The 14,291-nt window shown below is 32.1% G+C and overlaps 1 protein-coding gene across 1 annotated transcript in view; it reads right to left on the bottom strand.

Moving 5' to 3' along the window:
- Window positions 1-5,185: 5,185 nt before the first annotated feature.
- LOC117120304 (voltage-dependent calcium channel type A subunit alpha-1-like) overlaps window positions 5,186-14,291 on the bottom strand; it is a 187,190-nt gene continuing 178,084 nt past the window's right edge. The window contains exons 49-50 of the mRNA XM_033265323.1: window positions 14,059-14,131; window positions 5,186-8,051 (exon numbers count right to left, since the gene is read on the bottom strand). Coding sequence (XP_033121214.1) covers window positions 7,384-8,051; window positions 14,059-14,131 — 741 coding nt within the window. The 3' untranslated portion in view covers window positions 5,186-7,383. The remainder of the gene's footprint in view (window positions 8,052-14,058; window positions 14,132-14,291) is intronic.

The following is a 14,291-nucleotide window of genomic DNA, read 5'->3' as shown; positions in this document are numbered from 1 at the left end:
GTGTGTGTGTGTGTGTGTGTGTGTGTGTGTTTGGTGTGCGTGTTCATATGCTTGTTAGTATGTGTTATGTGTGTGTGTGCGTATGTGTGTATATGCATGCATGTATATATATGAATGTGTATATTTACATGTGTGTATTTATATGTAATATGTTTATATGTATGTGTATGTATTAATTATACTGTACACTTATGCTGCATATTATCTTGATTTTGATTTTTTTTTAATTGTTTATCTCTTTCTTGCTTTTTACTGTAATGCTGTTTGTTTTTACTTTGATTTGAATTTTGTATTTCTGGGATGTTTTTCCTATCTTTTACTATTTTGTTTGCCATGATTTTTCTGTTTACCGTTGCGTTTTTTTTTAAAATTTTGTTCAGGTCGTTTTTACTTTTGTTTGGTCGGCTGAAATTTTGGCTTTTCAAGCCAAAAGACATGATTTTTTGGTCAAATAAGCCGTGCCCGGCGGGGGGAGGAGATACAGTGCCGTCGAAAAGAGCTGTCCCTCCGTGTCAGGGAGACAAAAAAAAAACGCAATTCGTAGAGAATGTATACAGAATACACTACTTTAAAATGAATAAATAAGCCTTTCAAATCCTTGTGCACAGAGTGTTGGGCTGCCCCTGGCCACGCCTATTTCCATCAGGAAGATTGGCCTTCTCAAGAACAATGTCCCACCCATGTCAGAGATACCGGTATCCCCGCCACCGAAGGAAAGGAGATGGGTTTTGCCGGACAAGGCGTCGATATCTCTGATGGAAAGGCTCTTTTTGGCGGAAGCCCCGGTGGGCGGGGCCAGTGGCAGCCAAGAACCCCCGTGGCAGATCTGGGAATTTAAAATAGAGGAGATCCAGTATTGGACTTTCACAGATGGAGAGTCTAGACCGCCCCAGCCCCACATTGATTGATGCGGCTGGATGATTACGGTACCTCTAGATGGACGGAAATGGCACTCTCAGGCTTATAATGTGGATTGTTTTTACGTTTAATAATTTATGTTGGGTGGGGAGGGGGCAGTGGCCGGCTGGGCCTCCTTGAATCCGCCACTGAACCCTTCAGGGGTAGGGTGAATCTGCTGAAATCTGTGATTAAAAAGGCTTATTTAATTGATTCCAGAGCTACATTTTCTGTAACACATAGATTTTTCTTCTTCCCGACAGGGGGTAGTGGAAATTACTGTCCCCTGGCCCAGATTTAGCACCACGCCATTGCAAATATTCCTTTTGAGCAAACCCCCTGATTAACCAAACCAAACCAACTTGCATTAAATACTATCAAAACGATGACATTTACCATTTACATGCTGGACTGCATTCATTTGCACCCACCTCGCCATTGCACCCGTTCTTCTGAACCCTATCATTTGGTGTATATGTTCCTTCTGGCTCTCCTAGATGCCTTATATGGATTCCTGGCTACTGAGCCTTCAAACGTTTTCTCAAAATATGTAGGTCTATGCTCGAAATATTATATTATCTGTAAGAAACCATTGAAGTTTAACTGAAAATAGGGGGCTTCAGTAAAACGACTATTACTTTTTTCCCCAAGGAGGACTGAAGAGGAGTTTTCACATGTTAAAGAGGACATCCGTGTACATCGATTGATACAAAAAAAGCTTTTCTTAACAATTAGGCCTATTTCCCGGTAGCCCAGGTTTTTGACCTAAATCGACCAACCTGTTTGGTGTAGTGGTTAGAAGAGTGTTTTCCACACTACCAGCCCTGGGTTCAAATCCTAAGGACTTTTCATTATTTTTTTTATGGGGACAATGCGGTGGAAATTTATACTAAGGAGAATTATGATGTGGGCGGAGGTATGCATAAAAATAATAATAATAATAATAATAATAATTATTATTATTATTATCATTATTATTATCTACTAGTAAAGTGCAGACCCACTCGATTAGCAACACTTGTGGTATTGTCAAAAAGTGTCCCACATGATTGTTTTATCCTCATTAACATCATCATTTTTTTTCTCTGTTGTTGTTAAGCGCCTCGAGGTTGTGTCAACGTGAGGCGCTATATAAATCCAGAATTATTATTATTATTATTATCATAACAATAACAAAATACGGTAATCATTATCATCACCATCAACACCACCATCACCAACACCACCATCATCATAATCATCCTCACCATCACCATCATCATTATCATCATCGACATCCAGTGTTCTTGTTTCAATTCTTACTATTGCTGGATGTCGCTCTACAACCCCACCCGAAGAAAACGTCATGGATAAAAAATGACAACATAGTTGCTTGAATAACCTTAGGACGTTTATTACCGTTAGTAATACATAAGTTTTGACAATTTATCTTGGCACACATTCATGAAGAGAGACGGAGAAGCATGGTGTTAAGACTGGTGTAAAAAACAAAACACCAGACAATACCTTCTTCCACCAAATATTGTTTTGAACTTAAGTCTGTTTGCGCCGTGTGCCTTTATTACCGAACATTAAAAAAAAAATCCTAAGAAAAATCTTCACAACTCTACTGGTTGTTGTGATGCCCAGTGGTTTGTTGATAAAACTGACATTATTTTGTACTCGCACACGGTGTGCAGATCACATGATCTCACTAGCTATAACTATATTACACAATATAAGTTTTTCCCCAGATATTTTAACGTTTGATCACCATTCCGAAGTATAAAAAGCAGTGTATTTACATAACGAACACAGCGCATGTGGTCAAACCATCTATTAAATATAATTATGAACAAAAACAACAAATAGTTTGGAAGGCATATTAAAAGTTTTGCCAAATTAACATTTGTTTATTTTTTCGTTGCAGTTTAATAGTGTTTGCATAGTAGACATTAACGAAAGCTAAACTAAATATATCATATACAACTTGCGTGCAAGATTAAGTACAAAATCTATAAAATAAGACGGACGTCAGAATGTTCCTTAGAATGTAATTAAAAGTTTGCCTAAAAGGAAATAAAATTTGTAAGACCAAAAACACAGTTTTACCATCACAGTGATGTTTAAATGACTAAAAATCATTAAAAAAAATGGGGTGTTGAAAAGCATATGATGTTGGGAAACGTGCACTGAACACGTAGGCCCTTCAAACCAATCAAGAATTGGTGCACATTAGCCTATATAGTATGAAACTGTTATCAATTGGTTCAGTCTATCAGAGCACCTTATTCATATTTTCAATCGAATCTACAATGTCTTATAAATCATTGCAGAGGAATAACTAAGACATAAGCATTGGTAAATCTGCGACCTTTCCCTGACCGCAAAACAGACTCAAAAATGCGTGGAAAAGTGGTGTCTAGGCCTAACTAGATTTTATAAGGTTACAACTACAAGCCGATACGAGTCTTATTCATCACTGCACGAAACACTTTAAAGTTTAAAAAAAAATGATGAAGGATAGGAAGAATAATTATAGACAGCACAAATTTACATTGAAAACCTCAGACCACTGCACTGCCAAAATAATAAGGTATAAAAAAAAAAAATCAAGAGCCGAAACCCTTCCAAGATTTTATAAGATGAATAAGGTCTGCACCATATTGTTTTTACTTCATTTTTTTTGCATTTGAACGGATAACTCTGTCGAAAACATTAATACTATCTATATTTAAAAACTATGTGAAAGGATAAAGATTTTGAGATTTCTGTCGTTAATTTATGTAGTGATTATTATAATGCAACAACGCCCTCTATAATTGTAAAAGTTCGACTATAGACGGATTTTTTTTACATAACCAGGTAGAATGAATCTATTGTATTGCGATTACCGTTTACACACCCTCGATCTTTTTTGAGATGCAAACTTTTGGTTTCTAATATTATTGACAACATTGTAAAACAAATATTGATTGCATAATAATAATTTTTTAGGGACAATTCTAATGTAATATGCTGACATAAGGAGATGAAATGTGCAGGTAAAACTTAAATAAAATCTCTCAATCAAAAAAAATGTTGCAAGTTGCAATAGACCTATCCAATAAGCCCGCCCTCTAGGATATTTTTGCTAAGGTCCCTTCAAAACGGCAGAGTGAAAACATACGCACACACGTGCGTTTGTGGGACAAGCGCGTATTCCTGGCTCTGATTGGTCATTTGTTAAGTTTGATTGGCACTCCGGGAAGGTCCATCCACAACTTATGCAAGATATGATTTTTTAGGAATTTAAACTTATGGGAGTGTCACTTTTTGACTCTGAAAATATTAGTGAGATTCAAAGATATGAAATACACAATATTATTTAGATGCGAGTCTTGATTTTTGTCAAAAGTAACATCGTACATTAATTAATTTCATAATTGAAACGGATGATGAAAATACTTTGTTCAGTAAAGTTTTACTGTAAACAAAATTAAAATTTACACCAAGTTTAATTTTAAATTAATGTCAGTGATTAACATAATCTGGTTCCTTGTAAATGTCTGTACAACTACTGGCCAGGTTTGTATTCAACCAGAAAAAGACTCATATTATGTATCTATGTATAACAGAAAAAAAAATGTCTATTAACAAGCTGTGTTGTATAACTGAATGGATTGCAACCAGGTACATATTTTTAGGTTTCAATAATTTTCGACTTATCTTTGGCTGCCCATCTTCAATGGTAAAAACATCAACCATGCCATTATCTCTAAGCATCAACAACTAGGTCTAGCCCGAATCTGATGATGTCATCTCTATCTAAATTACTACCTTCTACTACAGTACTTGGTATCCTTTCATTGAAAACAAAGAGAAATCAGGCACTTTAGCATCAATAATTGCATCAGATAAAATATGTGAACCAGCATATATCTTGGCAAATATCGCAAAAAATAAACAAATAACTTATTAATGGAATAACAATTTTTAAAATATAGATACAAAATTATTAAATTTGCATTCCTCATGGGTAGTACAAGCAATATTAGATTACATTTCCTTTATGATTGTAATTTGTTATCAAATTAAAACTAATCTAATTGAAAATATTTCACAAGCTTCTTCAGAAATTTCAACATTGAGGAAATGAAAGCTATTGTGTGGATGAGTATGGCAGTTTTTAAGATGTATTGTCCCTTGAAAATGACAAAAAATCATAACAAAATAATTTTTAAATTAACTTGTTCATTTTGCAATATCATACAAATTATTTAATTAAAAAAAAGTGTACCCTGATTTTTAAAAATGGATAATTATAGTAAAGATAATAAAACACTTCCAGTGACTGAAAGTGTTTATATTATTTTTCGCCAAAAATGTCATGTTACTTTAAAATGGGAAAGTTAATTTCAAAAATGATTTTTACAAAGTTTTTGGTATTTTGCAAGGGACAATCATCTTTAAAGGGTAGGCCTGTGTATTGGTTGTGCATGCCCATTCATTTAGAAACAAAAACATTTTGCTTTTGGTTATTACACTAGTTAAGAGGTACCTGTACTTATAAATATTGAAGGTGTCAAAATGTGTTAATAATTGGCATATTAATCCTCATAAAATGAATTAGGAACTGATATTACACACTTAAACAGCCTCTCCATACCTTAAACCTTAGTTTGGTAAATATAATAAATTAAAAGCAATAATATTAAGCACATAGCCTAATATACAGTTGTCATAAAAGTATATAGTAGAAATGCAAGAGTGTGCAATGTATTAAATATTTGCTAAGTTTATATAAGATTTGTAACAATTATTGCACACAGTTTTCTTAACTCACTTTGCACACTCTCTTGCTGTACAAATTGGCAATTTCAGCCAGATTGTTTAATTAAACTACACTATTATGTATAGTATCATGTATTTTCGACAAAGCTGATTTAGCTCAAAAAATTTAAATTCTAAATAAGTTGTCCCATATTAATATAGGCATTATGTGCTAATATCTTCATATATCTACATTGACCTCAGACCCTGTAATAGGTCAATGACCTGGATATACTGATATTTTTGACACCTGGAAACACTGGGTAGTTAAGATGCCTACAACCATACTGTATGCTATAGCCCTGAATACACAGGATATTTTAGAGATCAGTACAGGTATACACAGTTTGCTGCAATTTAAAGACTTAAATACACAGGGTAGCTTTAAAGACCTAGATACACAGGGTAGTTTTTAAATACCTGGATGGACAGGGTAGTTTTAAGTACCTGGATATTCAAGATAGTTTAAATACCTCATTATACAAGGGTAGTAGAGACTTGGATATATTAGAATGCTTTAAGTGGCTTAATATGCAAGAATGTTTTAACATTCACCTGGAAACAAATATATGTAAATTAGTATTATCAGGGTTGGCATTATAAAGCATTAGCCACATACCTGGTACTGTGCAATATATATAACAATAATTTAACCCTGTTTATTTTTTTAGACTGTGCTCTTTTGTTTCCTCGGTAATTGTGTATTTTACAGAGTAACATTATGTGGTGGATAATATAAGATACATATATTTTACTTATCAATCATTTTGGCGAATTTAATTAATAAAATGTCTATAATTTTATATAATATATTAATATATGAATATTTAATAAATTAATTAAATAGATTACATGAATAAAGTGAAACTAGGCACTGTATATTGGCCATTTATATTAGTAATATCTGCATTGCACATGTCCATGAGCACTGTTGGCCTGTATATAACAGTGGCAAGTTATATTCCACAAAAATTTGACAAAAATACTAAGCGCGTAGGCTCTTCCAGTAAATTGTCTGTATTGAATATTAAATTAGAAAAATGGTCCATCAGAGACACTTTTCTAATGCCGGCCGTAATATTTGTTTTAAACCACTAATTGCATTCTTATTGAATACCTGTATGTTAAATACAAAATACAATCCTTAATTGTAGGCTACAGTAATGCTACACTATTTTAAAACAAAAAAAAATCTGGGAACAAGAATCTAGTAACTAGGTTCTACAATTGCATTGCTATTTATCTATTTAAAAAAAGTACAGTTGTTTTAAACTGAGAATCATTAGCAATAATAACCTTGCTTATGAAATATTTTACTTATACTAAATACTTGCTCACTTCAGCGACATCAAAACTGTAGATTTTTTAAATATTTTATTTTAAATGGATCTTTATAGTATTTTTGTGAATGAATATATATAAAAAACATTGGAATGAACAATGCACATAATGGCAATACATAATAGCATTGCTATGGTAACATCTAGGATCACCTAGCATTCCGGACCCAAAAACATGTACAATAGGAGTGACTATTCATAAACATATATATTCATTAATAGATTGTATAACCATACATTTTGTTTTTACAATAAATGCATCAATAAATGCAATTAACATTTTTATACAACTTTAAAGACTAGTAATTGGATTTACAATATTGAAAATGGCGTGCAGGTTCATTGGGCTTCCTGACTATGTCCACTCCTCCTCGTCGTCTGAGTATCCAGTTATATGTACGGTTTCATTTGTTGTGTGTATCCTACCATGACCCCTTGATACACCTTGCGGTGTTTTGTGCGGACTTTGCGTCTGCATTCCATGGCCACGTCCCCTAGATGAAACACCTGGTCTATGACCATTAGGCAGTAGAGGGTCTGTGTCGTCTCTGATACAAAGATGTGGTGATATTCCCGCATCTGCTACACCGTAAGGTCTCCGGTCGGGATTAATCGGTACAGAATCAAGTGTTTTAGTTGATGCATGGTATGGGTTTGATTGAGGTTTTAGCATCTCACTGGAATGGTACATATACCCACTGTTATTTACATGTTGAGGTACTTGAGGGAGCTTCCGACCTGTGCCAGTACGTTGTGCTGCTCCTTCCATACCACTGCTGGCCAGGCGATCCTGGCTACAACTTCGTCTGCCTTTTGCACCCTTTTCATCATAAGAACTATCAGCTCTATTATCATAAGGTGCTCTTTTTTCATGGCTAAAATAGTCTTTCTTGGGGTCATTAGAAAAATCTTGACGTCCACGTGAACTGGATAGTTCTGGTGAAGTTGGCAGATATTGTTCTTGACTCAAAACACGATCTGCTATGAGCTGACTTTTGACTCGCCCAAGGGAAGCTGATCGGTCTACATGATCACAAAAATAAATTAATCTAAGTAAGTGAACACAAGGTGTGAATTAAAACACTGCAGAAAAAATATAAGCGTATACACTATAGAATTATTATTATTATAAACACCGCAGTCTTGGTAATACTAATTTACAAAGCCACACAGTATCCTTTCAATCTACTTTTCAATATTGAATTCCAAATTATGTAATTCTGACACGGTTAAGTCACATCTAAAACCTACTTGGATACAATAAATTAATATATTTTAGATAGTATATTTGGTTTTAATGAAAAATAAATTTCACCAATCACAGCATTCTTAAGCAGTTTAAATCTTCATTCAAACTCTCATGCAAATTTCCAGATTACAATTTTTATGCAGTTAATTTGCTTACAGCTTTGTTATGAAGTTGGAAATGGCAATATAAAAGATATTTTAACAATGAAATATTTAATATTTTTACCAAATATATTATTGACTGCTTCATATTTTGTATTTTTTTTTTTATTAATAGTTTATGATCTTGTCTGCTAACTGTGTCAGAAAAGTCCATTATCATGCCTCTATGAAAGTCATAAAACAGAATCTTATTTTTTTTGTTGAAGATTCATGTTGATCACATGCACAATACATGTTCACCATCTGTTATACACATGATGACCATGCACATGGTGATCACATGTTATTACACATGATGATCAAGCTATTAAAACATATGATCACATGCTAAGTGCAAGATGATCACATGTTGCAGACTTGATCACATATGCTAGTTACATGATGATCGCATGATTCATGCATGCACAAGGTAATAGTTAGCAGGTACACACACAAACATACATAGGATTTTAAAGCATTCAAGCGCATTATTCACATGTTTTTCAGGACCAATTATGAGCCCCAATTTGGTAAAATGCTAGCAAAGACTTTCTAAAGAATCCTACAATAGTGTCTCTAAACAGCACAAAACTTTAAACTATGTTGCAGTGTTGCGATAAGCTACTATTAAAGATTTTCTATGCACAGAGTAGAAACATAATTGTTAAATGAGCAAACCAAAATATAAATTACATACAAAAATAAAACTAAAAATCAAGCTATAACTGTAACCATCGTCACTGTAGATCCCTGGTTCTCAACCCCAAGAGTGTGGCCCAAAAGCTGACAGCTACGCAGGTTTCAGAATTAAAAAAAAAAATGAACAAATTGTTGTTGAACAAACTGTTGTACAACAAATCAATGAAGTCTGACCAGAAATTGGCTAAGACATTTTACTTTACAAAGTCCTCATAGCTGGTGATAAACTGTATGCCTAATAAGTGCACCCCTTGCTCTTTTGAAGCTTAGGCTGGTGGAAATTTTATGTAGTTATAGATTATAGCAATATTTCATGGATTCACATTTTAAGAACATTACAGGCCATTTTAATGATTATAAATAAAAAAATAATAAATAATTTTAGTTAATTATACTCTATCGGTTATTAATGAAAAATAGATGAGTTTCAAAAGTCTGATATTAAAAAACATTGAAAATTCACAAGTTTTAAACAAAACTATATATGGCAATTTAAATGAACACTTTTTACTTCTATGTTCGGGGATGTATGAGTGAAAGTATAATTAATTTGAACAATTAAATGTCAAATTAAGACACATCAAAAGAAATTTTTATATGTGTGAGACACTTCCAGTCATCTAGAGCTCCGTTCCGCAACCTATGGGTCGCCACCCAATGTTTGGGTCGCAAAAGAAAAAAAAGAATGTCAACAACTGAACACTGATGTATGTGAGTTAGCTTGATATTTACCGTGCAAATACATAGCTGTTCTGATTAAATTAAACAGGAGCCATTGGTAAAGTTTTTGGATAAAAGTAAAAAAAAAAGTATCAAGACATCAGTCAGGTTGCGATAATGTTTCTAATGCCGTTCTCGACAACAACGTGATGTGTGAGGATGGATTTCAATTGTTCTATATTTTTACGTAGAAGACAAAGCTTAATATTATAGCAAAATAACAATTACTGGGGTCGTCTTATATGCGCAACATACACATTTTTGAAATTTCAAAATCATGTTCGTCTTTATCTTTTGTGGGGATTGTCCGTAAACAAACAAATTTACTAAAAAAATACGCTTGACATACAAAAATTGTCCAAAAGCCTTCTCAAACTCAGGGGTTGTCTTATATGCGGATCGTCTTATATGTGAGAATATATTATTCATATCTCATGTTCAAGTATCGGAACAGAATGTAAACAGTGATCCTGTTCTGTGCCACCTTGAGGATTGTATTATCGCCGCTCAAAAGCTGGATTGATGCACTGTCGAGAAGTAAATCATCGTAAATCATTGTACAATGACACTTATTTTCAAATTTTAATTCCCTAAAAAAGTTATTTTGAATCTAAAGATGGTACAGAATTACTTTCTTTGGTGTTAAAAAAACTCCTTGAAAATAACATTGTGAGTAGAATCGCTTTATCTTCCAATAAATATTGCATTTATATTCCTTTTCAAATAAAGTTTTAAACAACACTTGGTGTGTTAATGTAATTTTTCTGTGTAAATGTGTTTTTAAACACATGTATAAAAACTACAGAAAAAAAAGAATAAAGTGTGTGATTCAAGTTTGAATACCGACATATCTTGCATGTGGTCAAAATGTAAATATACGTCTTCGAATCCAGAATATCAAAGCAAAACAACAAGGTATAACTAGGTACTTTCATAATTTTTACTATTAAATGACATCTTTCTTTAAATTAAGACAAAATTAAATAAAGTAAGGAAGCAATGAACTCAAGGTAGTGACTAAAAGCAGGCAAACCTCACCGCATAAATAATCATATTTATCTGAGGTTGATGGGTTGCGGCTGAGTGTTAAATATTTGGGTCGTAGGCTATGAAGGTTGCGTAACGGGGATCTAGAGGTACAATTATCTGAAAACTTGCTCATATCCGCAGGTATGAAAACAGTTAAGAACCAGAGCTATAGATCGTGATAGGTACAGTATATATAATTGTCAAAACTTTTAAAAAAATGAATAAAAACAAAGAATATTAACACAAATGTAAAACACGCTACTTCAATACAAACTTGATTAGTCTTCTAAATTAATAACAAAATTTATCATTAACAATACAATTTGTATATCATTATATACTTTTTAGGTTATGTTGGTTTTTATTTTATTTAAATAATTAAGTATATAGATGTCAAAAAGAAGAATAAAATAAGGAACAGACACAGACACGAAACACAAACACATTAGTCATCTAATATCTAAATTAACTTTTCAATTGCATACTGTACTAATTTAAAGTAGTGGTTATATATTTTAGTTTAGCTTTTATTAAATTTTTTTTTTTGTACTATCATCGTTGTCGTCAACAGTATATTTTTTTATTATCATTGTTGTTCTAAAAACTATATATAACTATCATAATTTTTATTGTTACAGTACTATAATAATTTTCTCTCAAAATTATGATTATGATCATTCTTTTTTTTTTCTATTTATTGTTTTTAAATTAATGAATAAATTACATTATAAGCTTAAGTGCTGTTTTACAATCCACATTAATATTGATTGGTTATAGTATTGTCATATCAATTAATTTTGTTTTTGTTTTTAACAAATAGGCCTATAAGTACAATACACCCTCCCAATCAAGACCCCTCTAATTCTGAGACTCCTTTAATTCGAGATGAGCTTTTCAAAGAACCAATTAACAATCTTCAATCTATTCAGACTAAGCTCTATTTGGAGATCGAGCCCTGAGACCACCCCAAATTTTCAGGTCCCAGAAGTGGTCTCGAATTGAAGGGCAAACTGTATTTTCATTATCGGCTTAATTGCTACAGTACTATTACAGTTTACTATATAATTCATTATTTATTGTATTAATTATTACAGTTCAATCAGCATTAGTAATAAAACTTTTAAAACAACAATGATTATTTAATTATTACATATTAATTGTGAAAACACTTCAAAGATTGTGAAAAAATTCAAAGATTGTGATGGAGAGAAAAAAAAATGAGACAAGCAGTGATACCAAAACGATGGATTAAGGATAACATGGTGGAGGCTGGTTGAAAAACGCATCGTATGCATCGTAATAGTAATAATTATCATCATTATATTCATCCTCATAAAAACACGTCTCATCTTCTTCTTTCAGCTGGGCAGTCCAGAGAAATTAAGAAAGTAAACATAGAGAAATGGAATAGAGAATACAGGAACATAAAGAAATAAGAAATAAGTTAAGAGGTACATTTTACAAATAAGAGATACAAAAGAAAATAAATGATATAAAAAAACACATAATGGAAGGATTTTTTTTAATGAAAAAAAAAATGTTGTGATTTCATAAATTTTACAGTAATCTAATAAATAAAGCAAAAAACATAAGGCCTGTTCACACAATCCTGTGATCTTCCCATATGAGTGTGATATGACACCATCACTCCCATATGGGCAAGTCACTCAAATTAGACAGTGTGGAAGAGTCTTATAACACACAAAAACACAGATAAAAAATTAGTGAGATGTCAATACATTAAGATAGGAAAATAAATTTGAAAATAAAAGAGTAGATTGTTTATAATTAAATTCCAAAAAAAAAAAAAAAAAAAAAAAAAAAAAAAAAAAAAAAAAAAAAAAAAAAAAACAAGTACAATTTTTAATTGATATGATATGAGGGAACACAATGTGCAAAAAAAAAAAAATAATAATAATATCAAACATAAATCACTGTACATTAGAAACAAATATGATAGAATAAGCAAAAATATAAGATATGCCTTTATAAAATATTGGAACCAAATACATTTTGGTATTACAATACTAATATTTTCTAATCTTAACAGAAATTTCTATCTACAGCTTTCTACAGCATTCCAAAGAATAGAAGTATTTGTTCTACTAGATATGAAAAATTGCATGAATGGATACTGAATATAGGTGAACCTCTATGGAAATGCAGCTAACAGATCCTCGAGGAATCAAAGATGAACATCTCCACAGGCATATATGAAAAAGTATAATTCCATAAATTTCTATATTGTATTTTCTAAAGTGAAAACAATATTATCACCAACTTATGTAAATGTAAGCTAAGCTATAGAGGGCGCCAGATCATTTGTGAAAGCTCCATTCATGCTTCTTTTGATGACAAATTTTATAAGATTGAATGAAGAAATTTCATAGATTGAGGGAGAGGATTAAGAAAGTTCAAATTGTGAAATTGATTTTAGTTCTTGTAAGCAACCATTCAACATTGTTTGCAGACTGAACATAAGTAAAAAAAAGGTAAAAAGTATTTGAATCATTCTGATTTAGAAATCCAATGACACTATTGAATTTTAATAATTTAATTATGTTTGTGTAATCAATGTCAAATTAATGATTACTTCAACACATGGTTCATTAATTGTGATAGGTAGAGAAATGAAAATAGTTGATATTGCCATATCTATTGAATTTCCAACTCATTTTGACAACAAATTCTTTTCAAAAATAATTCATATAAAAGAATGAAATATGGTAATTCTTGCAGAGCTGTGGAAGCTAAAAGGAAAATATTTTCAGGGAAATTCTCTAACAGATGAGCAGCAGACTTTTAAGTATAGTAAATATATAGAAAAAGTTTGGATCCATAATTTCAGACAAGAGCATATCTATTTCTACAGAAAATGATACATAATTATAGGCTTCTACTACTATAATAATCATTATCATTATATACAAATAGAGTGAACATGGGATGACATTATAGTGTGCAATGAACATGTGACTGATATGATCCAATGACAATATTGCTGTGTAGTGGTTGCTAAGCAATATCAGTTAGCAAAATAGAAATAGCAGATTAGTAAACAGAACTCAGCACAACATAAGAATTGTTAGTGACAGCAAAACAGAAGATACCCATTGGTCAGCACCTGGACCAATCAGGGCCGGTGTAACATAAAAGCTGATTACAAAATGTTTAAAAGGAGATTTCTCTTTACCTGATGTAGACACATGAGACTGTGATGGGGACATACCATCCCCGTAAGTAAGCCTCTCTTGTCTCATTGCAGCCTTCATAAATGAACATGGTAAATTAGAAAATAAAATGCAAAGAAGGGCACACAATTCATGCATATAAAACAAGCAATTAAACTACATCGATTCCTGATTTATGGTGGCTTGATATTAAGAAGGATCAAAATCAAACTACTATACAATTTACAGGGGGTAA

The sequence above is a fragment of the Anneissia japonica genome, unplaced genomic scaffold (genome assembly GCF_011630105.1).
Source record: "Anneissia japonica isolate Jap-2015-1 unplaced genomic scaffold, ASM1163010v1 scaffold288069_len450862_cov184, whole genome shotgun sequence".
Classification (NCBI taxonomy): domain Eukaryota; kingdom Metazoa; phylum Echinodermata; class Crinoidea; order Comatulida; family Comatulidae; genus Anneissia; species Anneissia japonica.
This window is presented reverse-complemented; position numbering and strand designations above follow the sequence as displayed.